Here is a 25,042-nt window from a genome sequence, read left to right as displayed (position 1 = left end):
ATTTACAAGAAAAAAGCAAACAACCCCATCAAAAAGTGGGCGAAGGATATGAACAGACACTTCTCAAAAGAAGACATTTGCCAGGGGCGGTGCTCACGCCTATAATCCCAGCACTTTGGGAGGCTGAGGCAGGCAGATCACCTGAGGTCGGGAGTTCGAGACCAGCCTGACCAACACGGAGAAATCCCATCTCTACTAAAAATACAAAATTAGCCAAGCGTGGTGGCGCATGCTTGTAATCCTGGCTACTTGGGAGGATGAGGCAGGAGAATTGCTTGAACCCAGCAGGCAGAGGTTGCGGTGAGCCAAGATCACGCCATTGCACTCCAGCCCGGGCAACAAGAGCAAAACTCTGTCTTAAAAAACAAAAAAATGAAAAAAGGCTCATTATCACTGGTCATTAGAGATATGCAAATCAAAACCATATCTCACGCCAGTTAGAATGGTGATCGTTAAAAAGTCAGGAAACAACAGATGCTGGAGAGGATGTGGAGAAATAGGAACGCTTTTACACTGTTGGTGGGAGTGTAAATTAGTTCAATCAATGTGGAAGACAGTGTGGCCATTCCTCAAGGATCTAGAACTAGAAATACCATTTGATCCAGCAATCCCATTACTGGGTATATACCCAAAGGGTTATAAATCATTCTACTATAAAGACTCATGCACACATATGTTTATTGTGGCACTGTTTACAATAGCAAAGGCTTGGAACCAAATGCCCATCAGTGATAGACTGGATAAAGAAAATGTGGCACATATACACCACAGAATACTATGCAACCATAAAAAAGAGTGAGCTCATGTCCTTTGCAGGGACATGGATGAAGCTGGAAAGAACAGAAGAACAGAAAACCAAACACCGCATGTTCTCACTCAAGTGGGAGTTGAACAATGAGAACACATGGACACAGGGAGGGTACACAGGGAGGGCAACACCAGGGCCTATAGGTGGGTGGGGGGCTAGGGGAGGGATAGCATTAGTAGAAATACCTAATGTAGATGACAGGTTGATGGGTGCAGCAAACCACCATGGCATGTGTATACCTATGCAACAAACCTGCACATTCTGCACATGTACCCCAGAACTTAAAGTATAATAAAAAAAAAAAGTCAGAAACAGTATAGCTATTATAACATTGTTCTGGCGGTTTTAATCAATGTAATGAGGAAAAAGAATAAAGGCGGGAGAGGGAGGGAAGAAAATGTGTCATTACATTATCAGGAAGGAAAAGATAATTACATTAGTTTGCAGGTGAAATGACGGCCTACCCAAGAGAACCAACACAAAACTGTTGGAATTTAAGTTGAAAAATGTGGTTAGTTCACGATATGAACTAAAACAATTTTTCAATATAATAGCAATAATCATAAGAAGAAAGATGGCAAAATGAACATTCACAACAGCAACTCAAAATGCCAAGAATTAAAATAGCAAGAATGAAACAACAAAACTCTATTAAAAGATGAAAAATATCAATTAACTAGAGCTCTAATGGCTTTGTACTGTATCAACTCAGGTAACTCAGACTTAAAAACATTTCCCAGAATTCCCTTCCTTATATATTTCTGGGTACTGTTGGCTACAGGAGACATTATACGGAACTCACAAATGAAGCAAGTCATATTTTTTACACCGTGAAGGTCAATGCAGAGCACACTGTGAAGCTTGCATGTGCTGCTGATCTGTTAGCTCACCTTGCTGGCATGGGGAAGAAGCTGGACCTGCAGCTCCTTCAACTCCCATCAGACCTTCTCTCCACTTCTCCAAATCCTGGGCCCACAAGTGCAGCTCTGACATCGAAAGTGTCATCCTCTCCTGTAGGTTACTCAGGCATCAAAACTAGGGTTGGTGAGAGGCTGATGCAGGTTCCGTTTTGTCCCCAAGGATTTCAGTTTGTCCTTTCTCTCATCCACATCCAGTATCCCTGTCTGACTGCCAGTCTAGTTGATCTGCAGCAACTTCAGGCTGAACGAGAGACTCGGAGGCAAGTCTGCAGACCGCTCTACCACCTCCCATAATTTCATAGGTCTTTAGCTCACAAAGTAGTTCTGCTTCTTTGATGGATCCTAACTGATACCCAAGCCAGATCTTTTTTTTTTTTTTTTTGCATAAGACAACACTGATGGTGTTATTCTCTCCAAATTAATCTATAAATTTAATGCAATTTTAATCAAAATCATAAAGGGATTTTCTTCTAGGAACTTCACAAAATAATTTTAAATTTCATTTGAAAGAGTACATGCTAATAAACTTTTGAAAAAAAGTAGCATAATGTGAGTACATAAAGGTGAATACAAAATCGAGAACCAGACCCAGTATGTATATGGTGGGGAGAAATGTGTACATAATTCTGAATTGGTAGAGGAATGATATAATATTTGACCCAAATCTCGTTATCAACTATGGTTCCAAGTGCAAGGAAGGGCAAAAACAGTTTTGTATAAGTAAAAAAAAATTTATTAAAATTTTTGAGGCCAGGTGTGGTAGCTCCCACCTGTGATCCCAGCACTTTGGGAGGCCCTGGCAGGAGGATTGCATGAGTCCAGGAGTTTGAAACCAGCCTGGGCAACACAGACTGTCTGTCCTAGAAATAAAAAAACATAGCCAGGCATGGTGGTGCACACCTGTAGTCCTAGTTACTCGGGAGGCTAAGGTAGAAGGATCACATGTGTCTAGGAGTTTGAAGCTGCAGTAAAGAACTACGATTGCCCTACTGCACTCCAGCCTAAATGACAGGGTGAGACCCTGTCTGAAAAACAACAACAAATAAGGAAATGGGGAAATCACAGACTTGTCAGGTTTTGAAAACCAGGCTTCAAAACTATCCCTCAAGACCTTCAGTTAAAATGACACCAGACACAGGCCGGGGGCGGTGGCTCACGCCTGTAATCCCAGCACTTTGGGAGGCCAAGGCGGGCGGATCACGAGGTCAGGAGTTCAAGACCAGCCTGACCAACGATCAGAGACCGTGAAACCCCATCTCTACTAAAAAAAAATACAAAAATATTAGCCGGGCGTGATGGCGTGTGCCTGTAATCCCAGCTACTTGAGAGGCTGAGGCAGAAAAATCGCTTGAACCCAGGAGGCAGAAGTTGCAGTGAGCAGAACGGGCCACTATATTCCAGCCTGGCAACAGAGCGAGACTCCGTCTCAAAAAAAAAAAAAAAAAGGACACCAGACAACTGTTCGGATGAAGATTTCCCTGCCACCAAGACCCGCTTGCACTGCCCAAACTCCTGTCACCAGGTATTTCCAATGGCATTGCTGCCAGTGCTGCCCTGTCTGCTGCTGCTATAAAAGATTGTTGGCAGTTATTTGTTTCCTTGCTCTCAATACAAAATTCGGAGTGGGGTAAGGTATGTGTCTGACTGGCTAAGTCTAGGTCATATGACCACACTCAAGCTGCAAGGCTGGAGAAGACAGAACAGTATGTGGCCTTTTCAGTATATGCAGATGGTTTCAACCTACGATGGTTCAATTTATTATTTTTTTGACTCTACAGTGGGTTTGTGGGCATTAATGTATTTTCAGCTTATGTAATTTTTGACTTACGACGGGTTTATCAGGACATGGACACCATCATAAGTAAAGGAACATCTGTATAGAAGAACATGGGTTCTATCTTCCTTCACAATGGACTGGAAGAGGAACCTCCCAGATATATTACATTGAACAGGAAATGACCTGTCCATACTGGTAATCAGTAGGTAGAAAAGGCTATAATTACTAAATACCACTGAAGAAAATCAATCATCAGACAAACCTAGTTTGGATAACCAACTTTCAGTCTGTATAATGTAATTTTATATAAACAACTTTAGATTTTAAAATGTCACACCCCATGTTTTACAATACAGACCATTTCTCTGATTAAATTAAGAAAGGGAATCAGTTTGGTTGACTAGCTGCCTGGAAAACTTTCATGGTTAGATAGCTTTTGTAATCAACTGGGTTATCAAATTTAGGATATTTATATGCATTTGTCAATAGAATTCTACATAGTCCAGCTAACTAGAGGAGCCCAAAAATATTTTTAAAAATCTGATAGGCATGACTACACAATAATGTAAAGCTTTTAGCTAGAAGAGCTCAAAATTATTTTTAAAAATCTGATAAGCATGACTACACAATAAAGTTTCTGCATGGCAAAGTTAAAGACAAATAAATGGAGGAAATTTAGAACATTTATGACAGAGAAAGATTAGTAGCCCTAATGTATTAAGGGCTCTTAAAATTAATACAGAAATAAGCATCCTAATAATAATGTGGGCAATGTACATAAAAAGACAATTTGGAAAAGAAATACAAATGGTCAAAAAATATGAAAAGATTTCAATTTTATTAGTAATCAGTTGAATTCAAATTATAACAATGAGATTTCAATGTAAGACTGACAAAAGATTACTAATACTCTGTGATAGTAGGAGTAGGGAAATAATGATCACTCTCAAAGATTATTGGCAAGAGTGTAAACTGGTATAAACTTTCTCGTGGTCAATTTGACTATGTATCAAAAACCACAAAAAATAAGCAAACACTTTTGATGCTACATTTCCAATTCTAGGAAAATAAGGAAATAATTAGATAAATACGAACAGCTATATATGAATGTTCAGCATAGCATTGTTTACAAGAAAAATTTTAAAATAATGTATATGTCTGAAATATGGCACTAGTGAAATAAATTCCACAAATATGCAGCCATTAAAAAATACTTATTCTCATATTTACTGACATAGAAAGATGTTCATTAAGTATTAAAATTTAAAAGATAACCTATAAAATAATATGTAAAAAATTACATTTTTGTTAAAAAAATATATACAGGTCTATTAAAAAATCTGGAAGGCTGTTCATTTGGTTTGTTTCTCAGTGGTGGGCTTACAAATGTAATCATTACTTTTTTTCCTTTTTTGAATTTTTGAAAAATTTCAATGTCTTACTATTATGACCATAAAACCAATAAAGCTACTTTGAAAAGTTAAAGCCAGAAATAATTAAACAACTTATACTTGATTGTTAAAGTCAGCCTCTTAAAATTGTAATTTTAAAAAGGTAATAAAAAAGGTATAACATTATAAATATATATTAATAAACATATTAAATATATAACACTAATTGGTATTAATAAAATTACATCCAATCTCATAAATCAAATTTATTGTATAACATAAAAACAATTTGTTCATAGTTATGTAATAATAGACACAAGAAATAACTTATGCAGATTCCTTATGTGACGCATACTCACTTTGCAGATAACAACTATTTTTTAAATGATAATGGAGTCTACAACAATGCTCATTCTTGATCATTTGCAATAATTAAAATTGTTCTCTAAAGCATTAAGATGGATTATTTTCTATAGATTCTTCCAGGATCTGGAAATAATGATTTCCAGGTACTCTCAACCAAGAGATGTTACCAAAATACAAAAAATGCAAAAGATACCTCCATTACAAAGTCATGAATCCTTTCTATAAACCTCAGGATTTATAGTGTCACAAATTATGAATCATTGTCTCCTTTAGAAAACAAACATTCAACACCTGAATGGATAAAGAAGTCAACATATTTAAATATTTAATGCATATAACTTTAAAGTTGATAAAATGTCCCTTTCAACTAAAAATAAATGCCCTTATCCATTTAGCTGGACTGAAACAGGGACACTGAAAACTTGAATTAATGGCCAACCCAGAGCAGCCGCAGCAATATTCCCCTCCTTCAGTAAAGTATGGCCTGTAAGTTAGCCCTAAGGAGAAAGAAGGCCATTCAGGTATGAGAAGAACCTAGGCTGGGCACAGACTACACAGACGCCTAACACAAAAGCTCTGCTGCCACTCAATCTTTGTTTATATATTATCACAAATTTTCTTTTCTTTTTTTAGGGACAAAGTCTTGTTCTGTTGCCTAGGCTGGAGTGCAGGGGCATGGTCCTAGCTCACTGTAGCCTCTAACTCCTAGGCTCAAGCAATTCTCCTGACTCAGTCTCCTGAGTAGCTGGGACTACAGGCAAGTGCCACCAAGCTTGGGCAATTTTTTCTTTTTTCTTTTTTTTGAAGAGACAGGGTCCCCTTGTTGTCCAGGCTGGTCTCAAACTCCTGGCCTCAAGTGTTCCTCCCGTCTCGGCCTCCCAAAGCACTGGGATTACAGGAGTGAGCCACTGAGCCTGACCCAATTACAAATTTATTTTCAACCCTCATTCCAGAAGGGAGACAAAAATAAAAAGCCAATATCCACTTAACTGCAAATTTCATGATGTCCTTATAAAGCCAGTCCATTATATTTTCTTTCAGTCATGAAGCAATTTTTAATAATCACAACATATATTTAAATGTTAATAACCTTACTTTTTTTTTTTTTTTGAGATGGAGTCTTGCTCTGTTGCCCAGGCTGGAGTGCAGTGGCGCGATCTCGGCTCACTGCAAGCTCTGCCTCCTAGGTTCACGCCACTCTCCTGCCTCAGCCTCCCGAGTAGCTGGGACTACAGGTGCCCGCCACCATGCCCGGCTAATTTTTTGTATTTTTACTAGAGACGGGGTTTCACCGTGTTAGCCAGGATGGTCTTGATCTCCTGACTTCGTGATCCGCCCGCCTTGGCCTCCCAAAGTGCTAGGATTACAGGCGTGAGCCACTGCGCCCGGCTTACTTTTTTTTTTTTGACAAGGTATCTCTGTTGCCCAAGCTGAAGTGTAGTGGCACGATCATAGCTCACTGTAACCTTGAACTCATGGGCTCCTGCTTCAGCCTCCTGAGTAGCTAGGACTACAGAAATGCACAACTATACTTGGCTAAATTTTTGTTTTTAAAGTGTTTTGTAGAGATGGGGTCTCACTGTGTTGCTCGGGCTGGTCTTTAGCTCCTGGCCTCAAGTGATCCTTCCACTTTGGCCTCCCAAAGTGCTGGGACTACAGGCAGAAACTACCACACCAAACCTACTAACCCTACATTTTACATGATGAGCAGATTTTAAAAGGATTAGTTTGCTAATAAAGTGTCATGAGCAAAGTGAAAAATCAAAAGATTACTTGAAGTATTTACATGATGATCCAAATTTAAAGCGACCTCAACAAGGAAAATTTACTGTTTACAAATAACTGTATCACGGTTTACGAATAGGAACACATACATTATACATAATGGGTATAATGCGAATGCCATTTTATTAATGGAAACTACAAAACAGCTTGCTGATGAAAGAGGAAGGAAAAAGCTCACAGTGAACTTGGAAGCAGATCCTTCAGCCCCAGTCAGCCCTTCAGATATCCACAGCCACTGCCGACATCCTGACTGCAACTTCATGAGACCCTGGGCCAGAACCGCCAGCTAAGTCTTGACCCCACAGAAAGAATAAAATTATTGTCTACTGTTTTTTTTGTTTGTTTGTGTTTTGTGTGAGATGGAGTCTCGCTCTGTTGCCCAGGCTGGAGTGCAGTGGCGTGATCTCGGCTCACTGCAAGCGCCGCCTCCCGGGTTCACGCCATTCTCCTGCCTCAGACTCCCGAGTAGCTGGGACTACAGGCGCCTGCCACCACGCCCGGCTAATTTTTTTGTATTTTTATTAGAGACGGGGTTTCACCGTGTTAGCCAGGATGGTCTCAATCTCCTGATATCGTGATCCGCCCGCCTCGGCCTCCCAAAGTGCTGGGATTACGGGCGTGAGCCTCGGCGCCCGGCCCCTACTGTCTACTATTTTAAGCCTTTAAGTTTTGGTGTAATTTATTACACAATAGATATGTAGAAGAGTACTATTTCTATTTTTAAGAAAGGTATAATTGCAGTTCCAGAACCCCAAATTTCTGGCATCTATTTTACTCCAACTTTTGGTGCAGATATTTAACATCTGGCTCAGAGTCTGAGTATTAGCAAAAGAGAAATTTAATAAGTGTTCTTCCTGTATTACTTATTGTCTCTGAATAATACACCTAAGGGTACCCATTTTTCTTCTTAAACTTTTTATTTCCTTTTCCATTTCCTATTCCTCCCCCTACAAATAAAACGGACTCCCGAACCTCCTAAATTCATAAGCTTTTATTTTACATATTCACTTTTGTTGATAAGGTTCGTTAAGAGTAGTGATCTCTTTTAAACTTGTCATGCTTAAAATCCAATGTGCTCAAGGTATTTAATAAATATTCCATTTTACCAATACAAGGGGTAATCACATAATAAATCCTCAGCCTATGAACTAAAGATACTGTTTGGGATAACTTCTCTGACATAACTGACATATTATAAATTCCTCCCTATGACTCGCAGAAGCCACTTTCTGCAATGGCCAAACTTTGTCACACCCCATCCCCCTTATAGCAAATACCAGTAACTTTGGGGCCTTCAGAGTATACATTGCAGTACTTTTCTCCTTCCTGAATTCCACATATAATTAGCTGGTCACTTTAATTATACGCTATCATGTATTGTTTGCTAATAATCTTAGACATTATTTCTGTCAAAACAAATAAGAGCTGATACATTCTCTAAGTAAATGTCATCTGTTTTAACCTTCCCCCTTCCCCACCAACCTTACACATTATATGCAAAAACCCAAGGTCAAAACATGGTCCAAATTCAAGAAACTGCCTTTATTATGCTTTACCAGTAAGTCCTCTTCACTGAACTGTAGTTGCTGTAAACTTAATATATTTAATTTCTTTAACGGAAAAATAACAAAAGCAGATGCCAAATCTGATGCAATTAACTGACAAAGAAAGGAAACACAAATCTTGCTTACTTTCACTGCAACTTTTTATAGCCATCAGATATCTGCACTTAAAATGTTTAGTTCCTATGCCCATTACGAATAAAACAAAATTCTGTATTTCAACATGTTTCAAGCCTCAGAAGTTCCCAGACATCCTTTTCTGAGTCTGGTGTGATGCAATAATTTTTTAAATGTCATTTAAAAAAATGGGCCAGGCTGCAGGGAAAGAAACATGTCACACTCTCAGCATTCAAGTCTCAAGGGCTCCGGGGCGCGAAAGGCTCTTACAACCAGTTAAGGACAGCAATGGGCTCCTTCGGCAACTCCCGGAACCCTACCCTGGGCCAGGGGCGCGGAGCATAGGCGGAGGGCTGGGGTTCTAGGGATCTGGAAAAAACGCAAAGCCGGAGGGCGGCGCCAGGGCTCCTCGCAGACCCCAGGGCCGCGGGACAGTGCCAGCTCGTGGGTCACACGCACCCAGCAGGCTCCTGGCTCCCGCGTGCCGGCTGTTCCAGCACGCCCTCCGACCCGCAACCGGACCCTCCAGACATCAGACTCAGTGGTCCCCACCTCCCGTCTCCCACCTCAGGACGCAGTTCCGCGGCGTCCATCCGGCCCCCTCCCCTCACTCCCTCGCAGCGGCTCAGCCGTACCCACCCCGGGTTCTCTGAGTTCAAACCAGCAGCCCCTCGAGCAGCGGCTCCGCCCCTCGGTCGGAGCCATAGAGACGCCGGCTGCCGGCCAGAGTGGCTTCAAACCGCAGCCTCGGCGGAGAGGACGCCGGGATACTGGCCAGCTCCAAGTCGAAAGGAAGCGACGCATGAGTACTGTTTGGTGCGGTGGGTAGATACCTCGAGTTTCTCCTCGCCCACCGTAGGCCCCGACCCCTAAAAAGGAAACTTTTGGGACGTCAGACTGAGAGGAGAAAAGTGTCTTTTTAGTTTACTTTTGTCAAACCTGAGGATTCGTTTTTCAGTTTAGCCGGAGCCGTGCCGCAAACGTAGCTGCCGACATCCCCACGACGCACCCAAGTGGTGGCCCGGAAGCTGGGGACAGAAAAGTGGCCTCCCCGAATGCCAGGCACACAGGCCTTACTACCAGAAGCTTGAGCTAGGAGCCTCGGCCGTCACGTCTCGAAGGTGCAGCGATACTGCCAACTTCCTTCCGCGAACCCCTCAGGGTGGGCAACGGAGCTTTTCACCAGACTGAGGGACCGGGCGACCTGGCCGACCGGCGGCTCCTCACCGCCCCCTTGGGGATTTCTTGATAGTTCTTTGCCACGATGCGGGCGGATGTTGTGGAGCTACTGTTTGTAGACCGCAGTAGCGTGACAACACTTAATCATGACTACTAAATCCTCAGAAGTCGAAAAAGCAAGTCCATACAGAGTACTTTGACCCTAATTAAATCGCGCTTACAAGATAGTTTGTTTACTGGGACTTTGGCTAGGTCCCATCCCGTCTCTGCCTCAGAGTGGTGGTTGCTCTCTTAGCACCAAGGAAATACCAGCTTGACATTTGACTCTAGGAGGCACAGGCCCAAAAGAAGAGGCCCAACGAGGGACATTCTTCTTTCCCTTTCCTACCTACAGTTTCTCAAACCAAGTGTCAGATGGAAAGCAAGGGGTGGTATCATCGTAATTATCATCTCAAACCAAGTGTCAGATGGAAAGCAAGGGGTGGTACCATCGTAAAGTGACCATCGTATTATCATCGTAGTTGACCATAGAAAATAAACTTCAATCTCAAAGTAAACTCCTAGGCCACCCCCAGAATCTTAGAGTTTCTCAATCATAGAACTCATTTCTTGTCACACTGTTGGTTCTTAGCCAATGTAAAAGACCCAACTGACAGGGAAAATGAAACACCTTTTAACTCCCACATACCTTAAATGAATTTAAAGTATCTCTCAGCAAATGTATTTATAATTTCGAGTGCTTTTAGCCATGTTAAGGACTAATTTTCTCCTTCTGAATGCAGTAATAATTTGGCATTACCCTTTTGGCAGTGTGGTACAAAATCTTATAATCTAGGCCTTATGGAGCTATTGAGGAACAACATAGATGGCTTCATGCAAACCCGAACAATGTAATAATAGTTCTTTTGTCTGTAGTCAGTCTACTGCCTGTAGATGCTTTTTTTTTTTTTTTTTTTGAGACAGGGTCTCCCTCTGTCACCCAGGCTGGAGTGCAGTGGTGCAATCATAGCTCACTGCAGCTTTGATCTCCTGGGCTCAAGGGATTCTCCGGCCTCAGCCTCTGGAGTAGCTGGGACCACAGGCACATGCCATCGTGCAGGTAATTAAGTTTTTTGTAGAGACGGGCATCTCCCTATGTTGCCCAGGCTGGTGTTGAAGTCCTGGGCCCAAGTGATCCCCCTCCTTGACTTCTCAAAGTGCTGGGATTACAGGCGTGAGCCACTGTGCCCAGCTTACTGATTCATTTATACAAACAGAGTGCTCTCAGTGTGCTACGGAATGACTATGGAGCTCAAGTTCTAGTGGAGGGTGTAAGCCACAAGGAAACAAGCTAGACAGATTGTAGTAAGTACTATAAAGGAAGTAAATAGGGTGATGTAATAGACTTGGGAGATGCTAACTTTAGTCAGGTAGTAAGGAAGGCCCTTATGAGGAAATGGTACGTGTTTGAGAATTGAAATGTGAAGGAATCCAGTGTCAGAGGAACTAAAAAAAAAAAAAAAAAAAAAGGCATTGTGCCCCTTTAACTTGGTGACATTATCATTCCTGATCTACAGTCTTCTCCCCATTTTTCTCGTTTTCTCTGTTACTGCTTCCCTTTTATTTGAAGAGCCAGGTCTTTTATAGAAATCAGAAAATTAGGACATTTCTGGTTGTGTTTGGTGTAAGCTTGACGTCTTTATAGATATGTGGTTTTGTTCTTTCCTAATAGACAAGCTTATAATAAATAGCACTTTTGGTGAGCTCATTTCTGTTAAACATTTTGCAGCATAAATCTTTTCCTGTGTTTGAAAGAAAGTATCTGGTTCATGAGACAGTTTAGATACAGTCTTTGCCAAAGTGCCTGATTTTTAGTTTACAATGTTACTTGTCTCCGTTTTTGTTTTTGAGATCTGGTTCTTGTCTTATAGCTGTATTGAAAAATACTTGGAGTAAAGGGACCAAATAGCAAGTGAACAAATGCACAATTCTGCATATTAAAAAAAAGAGGCCGGGTGCAGTGGTTCACACCTGTAATTCCAGCATTTTGGGAAACGGAGGCAGGAGGATAGCTTGAAGCCAGGAGTTCAAGACCAGCCTGGGCAAGATAGGGAGATTCCTGTCTCTACAAAAAATATTTTTAAAAATTAGCCAGGCGTGGTGGTACATGTCTGTGGTTCCAGCTACTCGGGAGGCTAAGGTGGGAAGATCCCTTGAGCCCACAAGTTCAAGGCTGCAGTGAGCTATGATTGCACCACTGCATTGCAGCCTGGGTGACAAAAGCAAGACCGTATCTCAAACAGTAAAAACAAACAAAATGAAAAAACCTGAAGATTAATAGTGAATGCTCCACAAGATAAAAACAGCAACAACTTTATAATGTTACAAATTTTTTTCTTGTTAATCTGAAATAAGAATTAAATGTGAAACAGTTCAAAACTTCAAAATAGTTATTTATTATTAAAATATAAATACATATTTTAAGTACAAGTTAAATAAAAATACCTTCAAAGTTAAATGTCAGTTCTTTCACAATCATTGTGCAGGGGTAATACGTACAATATCTTGGCTTACTAGTAATTTTATACCAGTCACTTGAAACAACATCCTTAAACTTTAATAATATGTTGCAATAATTCAATTTTTCACTTTTTAGAGTTTGATAGAAGACAGTCAATATCGTGAAGGATTTCAGAGGTTTTTTTCAATGCTATTGATACTCTATTTTCATTAACTTCTAGCAAGGTTTCTGAAGATCCTGGTTTATAATGATCAAAAGACTGTTCATTTTTCTTGTTAGAAATCTGGTTTAGGATACCACTATTCTCTAGTAGCACTAAGTTGCTTAGTTAAGGAGATTTTCCCCACATTTTTCACTATATAAATATCTTTATATACAGAAAGCATAGGCTTCATATTAAAATATTTCTCAGCTGGAAGACCTCTTGGATTCAAAATAGAGTTGGAACTGCAAGACTTATCAAGTCTGCTCCTTGTAGATGAAGAAACTAATTACAGTATAAGGGAGGGGGAAAGAGAACAGAGTGTATATGTGTGTGTTTGGGTGGAGGTTTGGTGGTAAAGAGGAAATGAAAATTTCAGTAACATTTCTTTAAGTGAAGAAATGATATGGGAATTAAAGAGTAGGATGACAGGATTATAAGGAATCTGTGTAGTGTCTATTTTTAATTTAAAAAGATTTAGAATGAAAAACCTGTTCACTACAGAACTTATTTGAATAAGATTAGAGAAAAACCACAAGAGAAAACAAATTTAGATGAATTGGGTGAGAATGTACAGAATGAAATATTTCATTAAAAAAAGAGGTCTTAAAGTTAAAATTTTATAATATAATTAAAAGCCTCCAAAGGAGAACTTAACCCTAAATAACTGTTCTTTGCCCAATTTAAACTCAAAGAAAGGTAAAAATGTTAACATGCTATACCTTCTATGGACAAGATCCATCTTAAATTACAATCTTAGGTATTTGCTGACTCAATAAAGGTTAGCAATATATTAAGTATAGATTAATATTCACAAAGTACTGAAGTCATGAATTAAGCCTAGAATGAAACAGAGTAATTATGTAGGACAGTGCATTCTGTTTAAAGGATACAGTTAAACTTCTGTATCTTTTCAAGTTCAGAGGCAACAGACCTGTCCAAGGAAAAAGAAAAAATTCATTCAGTTCTTTTGTATTCATGGTATTTCAAATAAGCGTACCTGACTTTTTTTTCATAAAGGTTAGAATTTTAAATGGAAGAACGCAGAAGAATTCTCTTTATGTTACCTTTATTTAGCAACAAATCAACTTGACTCAACTGATACTGAGTGCCTTTAAAGGTAAGTGAATAAAAGTCTACCCCTTGTAAATCCAATTCAAGGAATTTGTAATCAAATATTGACGTTTGAGGATAATGGGCCTTCCTGTTACTTCTTAGTACTAACCTAGCATACACTCTACTTTCCTCCCTAAAGTTTACTCAAACTTTAAAAACCTATTAAAATTCCATTCCTTCTGTGAAAGAAGTGCTCTCTCCTTCCTTGAATTCCTATAGCATATTAATTAATCACATACTTATTTGTAATATCTTCTCTTGAACTATTTAACTTCCTGCTCTTCCTACCTAGTTTCTCTCAGAAGAAAGGGTTTTTTATTTTTCTGTACTTGTGCATATATTAAGACCTCATTTATATGGAACTCTTTGGGAATGGATGGTATGGGAGATCCAAGTTTTTAAATAGTTGAATTACGTGTCAAAACAACTATTTTTTATTAAATTCCTTCTGGAATAGACTACCTACTTATTTCATTGTTTTTTTAAGCACAAAGGGTTAACATGATAAACATTAGCTCTTACCATGTTCTATAGAAAGATAGTGGGACAACCGGTATGGAGTAGAGGGTTAATATATACATCTCCAGCAGAACCCCTAAATGTCTCTTCTTTATCCTTTTTCTTATCAACTTAGAGTGAAATACGAGCAATGGCATACAACTACAAACTGTAACTTGACTAGCTCTCTGCAAAATTAATGAAGACATTAGTCTAAAATATTCAAGTCACTAGAAAAATCTTCACAGTTCGTAGTACGGTGTGTGACTTGTCTGCTTTATTGGCTTTACTACAACAGATCACATGCACCTCCTTATCAGCTTGTACTCTTTTCCCTTGTACTCCAGCCTATGGATAGAGAATGAAAAGAAATTTCATAATTTTAAACACCTGTGGCAAAGAACTTAGATACAACTTACTCCAATAACCACCTGATTCTTCATTATTGCAAAATGTCTTTTTTTTTTTTTTTTTTTAAAAACCCGACACATTTTTCTGGATGTAAGAAACAATACCTTTATTGTTATTGCTCACATAATGAACTTTTTATGAAACATGTACAATTTTTAACTAAAAAGTTGAATTAATAAGCTAATAATGGAGGGTGTGGTGGAAAAAAATACTACAATACAACTTAGGTAGCTTTTTATTGTACAATCTTGTTTCTTCCTTCAACCTACCCGCTTTGATAAGAAAAACCAAAGTGGAGATACCTAAGGCTTTATAAGGGGAATGGAGCTACTCCTCAATTTCTTTATCTTGCCTCTGCTGTTCCTAGTTACTTTCACCTTTAGCTGCTATCACCAATCTCTACTTGCAGTTTTTAGTGTGTATTGACAGCCTCTTCTCAGCTTTCAAATAAAAAGGCTGATGATATTTTACAAACTGCCAGCTAAGCAATGGTGAAGTGACGGTTTTATAGACAAGTACGATTTTCCTTCCATCACAATTGTTTTTTGCTAGTTACTTTGGCAACTTTTCTGCTTTCAAACAGGCTACAGCTAAAGGATGAGGGATCTGCAAAGCTGGATCCTTAGATACCTGAGATAGTCAAATAACGCTTACTGATATGATTTGATTTGTTCTAAGAAAGGACTTAGGAAAAGGTAACAAAAATTGGCTTAATGTTTACATTTTGTATCACTACACTATGTCAGGTCACCTCACAAAACTTACTTAAAAAGCTTCCCAAATTGTTCCTGGTATCCCTGTCTTCCCATATATTCAGGTTAGACTCTCAGTGACACTAATCTTCGAATGACCTTTCTTCCTATCATTTTTCCATTTAGGACCTTCTAATTCCATCAGGTCTGAACTCCTATTTATTATAAGATCCATTCCTAGCCCTCAAAACTCATACTATATACTAATAGATAGCATATGTTCCATAAAAACTATCTTCTGTCTCCACAAGCTAAAATATCCTTTTTACTTCTGCCCTTATTTCCTCCCTAAAATGTCTTATATTTTCACAAAAAGTTCCCTTGAAGCCCAGTTCTAGTACCCTGCACACTGAAAAGCACACAGGAGGGACTAAAATACTTGCTTTATTTGATCTGCCAGTTAATTTGGGGGAAATAACTAATATGACAAATTATTTAAAAATCAATGTTCTCTGAAAGCTTATGTTATTAAACCTTTTATTTCCTTCAACATTACTAAAAATTTAAGAATCCCTTTTAAATTTTTCCATAAAGTTTTCAGGATGAATTTGTCACATAAAAAGAGCCACTCATTTTCATGTTAAGTTGTCAATGCAAGGTTTTCTTACCTTTAGGTAAAATAGAATATGATGAAATGTAATCAATTAGATGTCTGATTGGAAATAAATTATTTTCAAGCTTAAGCTCTCAAAAATACTTTAGGAGTTAAACATATTCAAAACTAAGAAAGTTTTTTTTAGGGAAAAAAGTCTCAGTTTACTGTTTGACATTTTAATTTTTTTAAAGTATTAGCTCTTCTAAACAGATTAAGTTTAAAAGAAAAATACCAATTTTCTTGGAGAACAGAAGATGACGAATGAGTGGGCATCTCTCTGGGACTAGTCTGGGTCAGTCTCCTGCACCATGATGTTACTGCTGTCACATATCTAAAGTGAATACATTAAAAGAAATACTTGAAAAATGAATACATTATAAAATTATAAACCAATGTAAAAATAATTAGACAATTTGGGAAAAAAGGATAAAGAAAAAATGTTAAAGTGAAGCATTTACTGGGCAATTCTCAAAATATTTTTCCCTGGTCATAGAAAAGCCAAGTTTTTTCCATTATTCATCAAGAATAAAATGATTTACTTATATTTGTGATTAATACAAGTGACATTTAAGAATCAAAATAAAGGTGATATTTGGATTTCATTTAAAGTTCAATTTTAAATGTTCTAATTCTTTTAGTTTTTCAAAGTAAAATACGTTTAAGTTTTATCAAAAAATATCGACACATAATAAGACTAAGTGAGCATTTGCTTACTAAAATTTAAACCAAAAAACACCTGCTAATGCATATACACATATGCTTGTATGCATATGTATAATTATATGTAACTTACTACGTATCTAAAACAAGTATCAAGTTTAATAAAATGATCTGAAATGATTGGCTGAATCAACAGAAATGTTTGCTAAAGAAACTATCTTTTTTGAGGCAAATCATTAATAGCAATGAATGAGCACTTAGACTGAAACACAATAAAACCCAACAGAAAAATACATTCAAGAGGTAATAAAAAGCAATTCTTTTGTGAATATTCTCAAGTAAAATCACTAAAATCTCAAGACTATCACAAGTAGAATTACTGTAATAAATTAGATAAACCAAAAGAAAAAAATTCATAAAAAGCTGAAGAATCTTCCCCATTTTAAGAGTAATCATTGGGTAATTTTATCCACTTTATAGAAATATACACAATTTTAGTTATTTGTGGTTGCAAACCTTATTTCAAATTGGTTAGAGGATTAGTTAATTGTTAACACAGCTGACCATATCCAGCTTCCACAGCAAATCAGTATGTCTATAACACATTTCATTTTGAAAAGTTACTTGAATACAAATGAAATGATTAAAGCTGACTTGAAGGCCGGGCATGGTGGCTCATGCCTGTAATCCCAGCACTTTGGGAGGCCAAGGTGGGCAGATCACCTGAGGTCGGGAGTTCAAGACAAGCCTGATCAACATGGAGAAACCCCATCTCTACTAAAAATACAAAAATTAGCTGGGCATGGTGGCACATGCCTGTAATCCCAGCTACTTGGGAGGCTGAGGCAGGAGAATCGCTTGAACCCAGGAGGCGGAGTTTGCAGTGAGCTGAGATCGTGCCATTGTACTCCAGACCAGGCCACAAGAGCAAAACTCTGTCTCAAAAAAAAAAAAAAAAAGCTGACTTGATCTATTTAGTTATGCTAAACACAAGTACAACTATCAACTCTGAAACGACTGAAATGCCTTCATTATTATCCACATGGAAAAACTAAAAATATATATAACACTTAAATAATGCTTATTGCTTCTTCTCTGTTAGTTAAAAGTAAAACATAAAAATAATTTTTAAAATTGCTTTTCAGTACCTTTCATATGGTTCAGGGTGTTCAATTTGAATTAACTGATCTTGTCCATCAGGAAAAGTTAACTTACACCAACCTAAGTTAAGACCTTGATTTACCTTAAGAAGTGGAAAGATAAGTTTTATCATTTTAGAACTGCAAAAAAGAACATAAACAACCTATTCTAACTTCATTAACTTAAAGAAATAAGTAGAGGAATCATTAAAGATGCAACAGTTTAAATGTTGTTTACATGAGATATGGGTGTTATGTAACCACCACTCATAGGTAATTATCAAAGCAAATGAAAATACTAATCCCTTTCTCTATAATCAGTTATCTTTAGAAAAATGACTATTTGTCAAATCATTCTGATTTTTGCTAGGAAATCCAAAGAGATCAGTAAAGCCTCTTGACAAATTTTATACTTCAAAAAATGAACTAAAATAGTGTGGTACTTTATTTTCTTTGTTCTGTTTTCCACAGATAACCAATAAAAAATAGATCTAAGTCTGAAGTATACCCACCTGTCTCTTCTCAATAGGAGAGCTGAAATTCCAATTTAGGGTTAGAGTAATGCCATCTAAAAAGATAGCATGTACTTTGTCATCAGAGTAGGCAAGAAATCTTCCCACGTTGGGTATGAGTGACTCTTTCAAAACCAAAGGCAGTATATTGCTATCATTTATCCCACGTACCTAAAACCAAGTAAATAAAAATATCAGGAAATAGAGTTATCTAAGAACAAGATTTAAATGAATATTAATGACTCTAGGGCAATTTTGGATACTTATTCAGAAGTCGAATATTGTAAAATCCTTATATTTTAATTTTTCCAGAAGTGGATACCCATAACAGTCTTTTTTTCAAGCAGATTCAGTTCTAATATCTTTGTAAAGTCACTGTTCTCCTCTGAACTTTACATCCATTATAGACAAAAATTAGGAGCTTATAGATTTGTAATTAAATTAATACAGATACAGAAATCAAAGTCTGAGAATCACTTCCTCCAAATCAGCATTAAGGAATTTATTTTTACGGCTATGAAAATATAGAACACTATAATATCATGGTTTATAATGACTAATGTTTTTACATACTTCAAATCCAATCAGTTCCCCTATCCGTTCCTCTTCACGAAAAATAAAAACAAACCACATACAATAAAACTATAACATAAAAGCCTGAACTTTCAGCGCTTGTCTACTAGGTAGGTATTTTTCTGACTAAACCAACATTAATGTTACAAGCATTTCTCACATGACTTAGAGGAAAACTGTTTGAACTCAAAAGTATGGATACAAACAATAAAACAATTTAAAAATATCTTGCTTTTAAAATAATTTTAACATACCATTTTCCAGCAGCATATACGATAGTTATGGCTTAAAGAAAGTCTCATCTTCACACAATGTTGAAGAATTCTGTGAACACAAAAAATACTAAACATTTGCAAATGACATTTTCCAATTCTAGCAACCCATTTTCACTGCCATACAACATTTTAGATGATCAGTAAATCATTTCCATTGAAATGTGTTGGGAACTCTTTTTTTCTCCAGAAATCCTTAAGCCCCTAGAAGGGAACCACTGTTGTTTCCCTTTGTGCTAATCTTACCTACTTAAGGCTATTCCTTTAATTTTTAGCAACGAAATGGTTCCATGGACAGAATTTTCAGGAACTCCTTTTTAAGAGGTGATAGATTCACACTGCCTGGAAGGTTTCACATAGCCTAAAAATGGTAGGGATGTGAATCAACTATCCCTAGGAAATCAAATTACAGAATATGCTTCTTCAAATCTATTTTGGAAATTGCTTGTACATAAATTTATAAAAAGAAACAACAGTCCACTTGCATTCTTCTGGGTGTTATAGATTGAGAGAATTTTAAAAACATATGAACCAAAGAACCAATCTATGCTTTATCATTAGTATATTCTCAGAAATCTATTACTCTGAAGATAATAAAGAAGTATAGGGCCGGGTGCGGTGGCTCACACTTGTAATCCCAGCACTTTGGGAGGCCAAGGCAGGCAGATCACGAGGTCAGATCGAGACCACGGTGAAACCCCGTCTCTACTAAAAGTACAAAAAAATTAGCCAGGTGTGGTGGCGGGCACCTGTAGTCCCAGCTACTCGGGAGGCTGAGGCAGGAGAATGGCGTGAACCCAGGAGGCGGAGCTTGCAGTGAGCCGAGATCGCGCCACTGCACTCCAGCCTGGGCGACAGAGCGAGACTCCATCTCAAAAAAAAAAAAAGAAGTATAAAAACTTTAAATGTAACATCAAATCTCCAACTTGATTTCAAGGAACAATAATGATGCCACACTTATGCAGTGAAAGGGCACTTACTTCCTCTCAGCACTTGCTCACCAAATATGGATATTTCTCCGTATTTAAATTACAAACCCAGAAGTACTCTTAATAAATGACATAAAAATTACCTTATTATATAAATTATGACACCAAAAAAGTTGACAAATTTTACCGAAGGCATATATTTCCATTGTACCTGCCAATTCTTAATCTTATCGTTAATCACAAGAAAATGTGCCAAGATGTTTAGACATATAACATTTTATTCAATTGAATGGGAAGAACTTACCTTGTTGCCTGTTTAATTAGAGAACGGACAGAGAATGGACTTCCTGGTCTATCTGGAGGAAGGTTATTTACTGAGTAAGTTTTCTCTTCTCTCTGAAAATTAGTTAAAATGAAAAATCTCATTAATAATAAATTTTGGCCTTTATTACTTAGCTGTTTTTCTTTGAAATAAGTTTTTACAATAGTGACGATGAGTAGATTTTAACAAAATAAAGCCCATAAAACCATGGTATTTTATGATGCTTTTTCATTTTCCCATTTTTTTTTCTCATTAAACTTTTTTAATGGGTCTCAAAATTCTGTGACAAATTTTTGGTCAAGTTGTTTCCATTAAAAAGTACTGATTTTAAAAACTAATAACTTAAAACTGCCACACGCAAAAAAGAAAACCAAAGTGGTCCATAAAACATTCTCCTTTCCTTCTGAAGGTTTTACGATGCATTGTTACCATTAACCAGTCTTTTACTACTAAACTTAAATGGCCAATTGAAACCAACAGTTCTGAGACAGTTCTTCCACCACTGATTAACAGTGGGGTGGCAGATATTAGGGATAATATTCATTTGGCCTTCTGAGCTTTCTGGGCAGACTTGGTGACCTTGCCAGCTCCAGCAGCCTTCTTGTCCACTGCTTTGATGACACCCACTGCAACTGTCTGTCTCATATCACGAACAGCAAAATGACCCAAAGGTGGATAGTCTGAGAAGCTCTCAACACACATGGGCTTGCCAGGAACCATATCAACAATGGCAGCATCACCAGACTTCAAGAATTTAGGGCCATCTTCCAGCTTTTTACCAGAACGGCGATCAATCTTTTCCTTCAGCTCAGCAAACTTTCATGCAATGTGAGCCGTGTGGCAATCCAATACAGGGGTATAGCCAGTGCTTATTTGGCCTGGATGGTTCAGGATAATCACCTGAGCAGTTAAGTCAGCTGCTTCCACTGGTGGGTTGTTTTTGCTGTCACCAGCAACGTTGCCACGATGAACATCCTTGACAGACACATTCTTGACATTGAAGTCCACATTGTCCCCAGGAAGAGCTTCACTCAAAGCTTCATGGTGCATTTTGACAGATTTTACTTCTGTTGTAACGTTGACTGGAGCAAAGGTGACCACCATACCGGGTTTGAGAACACCACTCGCCACTCGGCCAACAGGAACGGTACCAATACCACCAATTTTGTAGACATCCTGGAGAGGCAGGCGCAAGGGCTTGTCAGTTGGAGGAGTTGGTGGTAGGATGCAGTCCAGAGCCTCAAGCAGCGTGATGCCACTGGCATTGCCATCCTTATGGGTGACTTTCCAGCCCTTGAGCCAAGGCATGTTAGCACTTGGCTCCAGCATGTTGTCACCATTCCAACCAGAAATTGGCACAAATGCTACTGCGTCGGGGTTGTAGCCAATTTTCTTAATGTTAAGTGCTGACTTCCTTAACAATTTCCTCATATCTCTTCTGGCTGTAGGGTGGCTCAGTGGAATCCATTTTGTTAACACCAACAATTAGTTGTTTCACACCCAGTGTGTAAGCCAGAAGGGCATGCTCTTGGGTCTGCCCATTCTTGGAGATACCAGTTTCAAATTCACCAACACCAGCAGCAACAATCAGGACAGCACAGTCAGCCTGAGATGTCCCTGTAATCATGTTTTTGATGAAGTCTCTGTGTCTTGGGGCATCAATGATAGTCACATAGTACTTGCTGGTCTCAAATTTCCACAAGGAGATATCAATGGCGATACCACGTTCACGCTCAGCTTTCAGTTTATCCAAGACCCAGGCATACTTGAAGGAGCCCTTTCCCATTTCAGCAGCCTCCTTCTCAAATTTTTCAATGGTTCTTTTGTCGATGCCACCGCATTTATAGATCAGATGGCCAGTAGTGGTGGACTTGCCCGAATTTACATGTCCAATGATGACAATGTTGATATGAGTCTTTTCCTTTCCCATTTTGGCTTTTAGGGGTAGTTTTCATGACACCTGTGTTCTGGTGGCAAAACCGTTGTGAAAAAAAAAAGCCATTTTCCCATTTTTTAAAAATATAGAATTCATTCAAAAGTTTTTTTTTATGGGTTTTTTTTTTTTTTTTGAGACAGGGTCTTACTCTGTTGCCCGGGGCTGGAGTACAGTGGCGCAATTATAGCTCACTGCGCCTCTGTGGCTCAAGGAGTCTTCCCACCTCAGCCTCCCAAGTAGCCAGGACCACAGGCACATGCCACGACACCGGGCGAATTTTTTAAGTTTTTTGTAGAGGCGAGGTCTTACTATATTACCCAGACTAGTCTCAAACTCCTGGGCTCAAGGGATCCCAAAGTGCTGACATTACAGGCATGAGCCACTGTGCCTGGCCCAAAAGTTACATTCTAAAAACTTATAACTTATTGCGCAATTTAAATATTAGCTATATTTACATTAACGTGGTAACCAAACTAATTTTCCTACACATTAGCAGGAAATTTATCGTGAGCCACCCCTTTCCCTTAAGACAAAAAGAAATTGCCATATAGATTTTAAAAAAACTATTTTAATTGAATGAATATACCGTTTTGCTACATTAATGGAAGAAATACTGTTACAGTTTGTGGAAGAAAAAATTATTTACAGTCTGAGGTTATTGAAATTTGAAAAAACATGTTATTTTAAAATTCTTTCTGAATTTCCTCTTCCTCAGACTTGCTAGTGTTTCCCAGAACTCTGTCTCCAGCCTTCTCTTCTGACTTCTTTTTAGATAATCCTAAAAGGGTCCAAAGCTGTGTTCACATTAAATATCATAATAGCAACAGCTAACATTTGTGGAGCAGATACTATGTGCTAGGCACTATCCTAACTCACTTTACATGGATTATCTCATTTATTCCTCAAAATAATTCTGAGGTAACTATTAATGCTTGTTTTTCAGATGAGAAAACTGAGACTGAGGGCTAAGAAACAGTAGAGATCTGATTTAAACCACCAATAGAGTGCAGCTCATACTCTTTACCATTAGGGGAAGAAGATGGGCTTCCAAGTCAGACAGATGTGGATTCAAATCGCAGGTCTGCCTCTTACCAACTATAATGATGAGGAGGCTATACAACCTTTTGTAAGCCTCAGTGCCTGCAGCCTGTGAAATGGGGATACTGCCTACCATCCAGATTTATCTGAGGATTAATGATATAATATACATATGAAGTTCCTGGGACAGAATTTAGCATATAATAGGTACCAAACAAAAGTCTCTGTCCTTTTATCTTGGTCTACAGAACTGACTATCTAAATCTCTATTGGGCTTCTCTTTTGGCTATGAAAACAGACACCTCAACATCACCATGTTAAAACTGGAATTAGTGTCATTTCAAAATTTGCACTTTCACTTTCTCTACGCTGTATTTACCTTTGGTATGTCATTTATCACGTTGTTCCCTCTACCTAGAATTCAGTTCCCTCCTCCAGCACCTCCCTTTGCCTGGCTAGCACCTGTTTTTCCTTCCATCTCAGGGAAGCCATTGCAGAGGTCCCACAGACTAGAAGAAATCCCCTAGTTATGTCCACAAGCACAGTTCCCTCTAATCCTGCCTCTTGGTTTTAAATACAACTTCAATTTAATAGTTTTTTACTTAATGTCTGTTTTCCCTGTTAGAATGCAGCTCCATGAAGGAAGAGGCTGTGTCTGTTTTGCTCATGTCTGTATCATTATCATTTATTAGCAGAGTGCTTAGCACATGGCAAGCACTCAAAATACCATGTTTTAATTATTCATGTCTTTCTCTACTGGATATTGAATTCCCTCTGAGTTCTTATTTCCAATATTCTATTTCATCAACTCTAAAATGCTCATTTTTCACAATTTAACCTCTCTGAAATCTGGATCCATCTTACAATTGTGTCTTATAATCTATTAGGCAGGTGGGGGTTGAGATATAGTTGAATTTTAATAATCTCAAATCCTTAATTGACATCTCATGGTAGGTGCAAAAGAAAAAAAAGCCATCATCAAAAAAATTTAGATTTGATAAAAACTTTGGTTTCACACAGTATTGGGCACCACCATTCATTGATTAATAATTTGGCATCCCTTTCAACTCCTTCCTCATCCTCCGTGTCCAGTCAGCAATCAGTTCTGTCTCCTTAATATTTCTTCCCATTTTTCCTACCACTGCCTGGCCTTCACTTGAACTACTATACATGTCTTCTGACTGGTTCTACAGCTTCAAGTTTTACCTCTTTCCCACCCAGTTCATCTTCCTCTGAAATAATCTAACAAAAATCTGATGTCACTTCCCTACTTGAAATCCTTCAATGGTTCCCCAAATGCAGTGAGGTTTCTCTCGCTCCAGTTATAAGCTGGCCATCTTAGTGATCTGGCTTCTTCTCTGGACATTTCCCCCAGCATCCCATCTATGTTTTGGCCTAACAAATTACAACATTTTTACTTCCTTCAACATTCCACACTCATCCCAGGCTCTTGTGTCCAGTTAGGTGCCATTTATAAACTGTTCTAAGAACCAGCAATAATAATGTGTTGAATAAGATAGGGCTTAACTCTAGTGTGGCTGATAATGAACAAACATACATCATTAAGAAAATGTCACCCAATATTCAGTGCTTTGAAGAAAAAAGATGAGGATGTCATGATAGGGAGTGTCTTGGGTAGCTTCTTTAATTTGAATAGTCAGGAAAAGCCTCTGTGAGGAGAT

At 38.2% G+C, this 25,042-nt stretch overlaps 3 protein-coding genes and 1 pseudogene across 14 annotated transcripts in view; 1 reads left to right on the top strand and 3 right to left on the bottom strand.

Moving 5' to 3' along the window:
* The window catches only part of TMEM267 (transmembrane protein 267), a 36,638-nt gene extending 26,682 nt beyond the window's left edge, over positions 1–9,956 (bottom strand). Inside the window, exon 1 of one of the 5 annotated variants that reach the window (XM_063619522.1) lies at positions 9,807–9,956. The gene's annotated coding sequence lies outside the window, so the exon portion shown is untranslated. Of the gene's footprint in view, positions 1–1,698; positions 2,055–9,292; positions 9,439–9,654; positions 9,780–9,806 lie in introns of those variants that run through there. The other 4 variants (XM_063619521.1, XM_055245674.2, XM_055245673.2 and 1 more) reach the window with 4 other exon arrangements.
* On the top strand, positions 1,708–12,331 carry LOC129464627 (uncharacterized). Its single transcript, XM_055246009.2, has 3 exons — positions 1,708–1,988; positions 9,057–9,542; positions 9,685–12,331. Exons 1-3 carry the CDS (start codon positions 1,708–1,710, stop codon positions 9,710–9,712), a joined length of 795 nt encoding a protein of 264 aa, XP_055101984.1. The 3' UTR covers positions 9,713–12,331.
* The window catches only part of C16H5orf34 (chromosome 16 C5orf34 homolog), a 27,121-nt gene continuing 14,395 nt past the window's right edge, over positions 12,317–25,042 (bottom strand). For 4 of the 8 annotated variants that reach the window (XM_063619517.1, XM_063619516.1, XM_063619519.1 and 1 more), the window contains 8 exons: positions 20,369–20,460; positions 19,118–19,187; positions 18,291–18,461; positions 17,788–17,882; positions 16,212–16,310; positions 14,531–14,569; positions 13,501–13,541; positions 12,317–12,720 (listed from right to left, as the gene is read on the bottom strand). In XM_063619517.1, the coding sequence (XP_063475587.1) occupies positions 12,530–12,720; positions 13,501–13,541; positions 14,531–14,569; positions 16,212–16,310; positions 17,788–17,882; positions 18,291–18,461; positions 19,118–19,187; positions 20,369–20,460 (798 nt within the window). In that variant the 3' untranslated portion in view covers positions 12,317–12,529. Of the gene's footprint in view, positions 12,721–13,500; positions 13,542–13,659; positions 14,570–16,211; positions 16,311–17,787; positions 17,883–18,290; positions 18,462–19,117; positions 19,188–20,368; positions 20,461–25,042 lie in introns of those variants that run through there. The other 4 variants (XM_055245667.2, XM_055245668.2, XR_008651596.2 and 1 more) reach the window with 3 other exon arrangements.
* Positions 20,901–22,349, bottom strand: LOC129464443 (elongation factor 1-alpha 1-like; annotated as a pseudogene).

Source organism: Symphalangus syndactylus, chromosome 16 (genome assembly GCF_028878055.3).
Source record: "Symphalangus syndactylus isolate Jambi chromosome 16, NHGRI_mSymSyn1-v2.1_pri, whole genome shotgun sequence".
In the NCBI taxonomy this organism is placed as follows: Eukaryota; Metazoa; Chordata; class Mammalia; order Primates; family Hylobatidae; genus Symphalangus; species Symphalangus syndactylus.
This window is presented reverse-complemented; position numbering and strand designations above follow the sequence as displayed.

Excerpts from the sequence above, each read along its gene's own strand:
- LOC129464627 (XM_055246009.2), top strand. The coding sequence starts at position 1,708 with ATGGGGAAGAAGCTGGACCTGCAGCTCCTTCAACTCCCATCAGACCTT. Across the intron at positions 1,989-9,056 it reads GCTGAACGAGAGACTCGGAG|GGGCGCGGAGCATAGGCGGA; the intron begins GCAAGTCTGCAG and ends ACCCTGGGCCAG. Across the intron at positions 9,543-9,684 it reads CGACGCATGAGTACTGTTTG|TTTAGCCGGAGCCGTGCCGC; the intron begins GTGCGGTGGGTA and ends TTCGTTTTTCAG.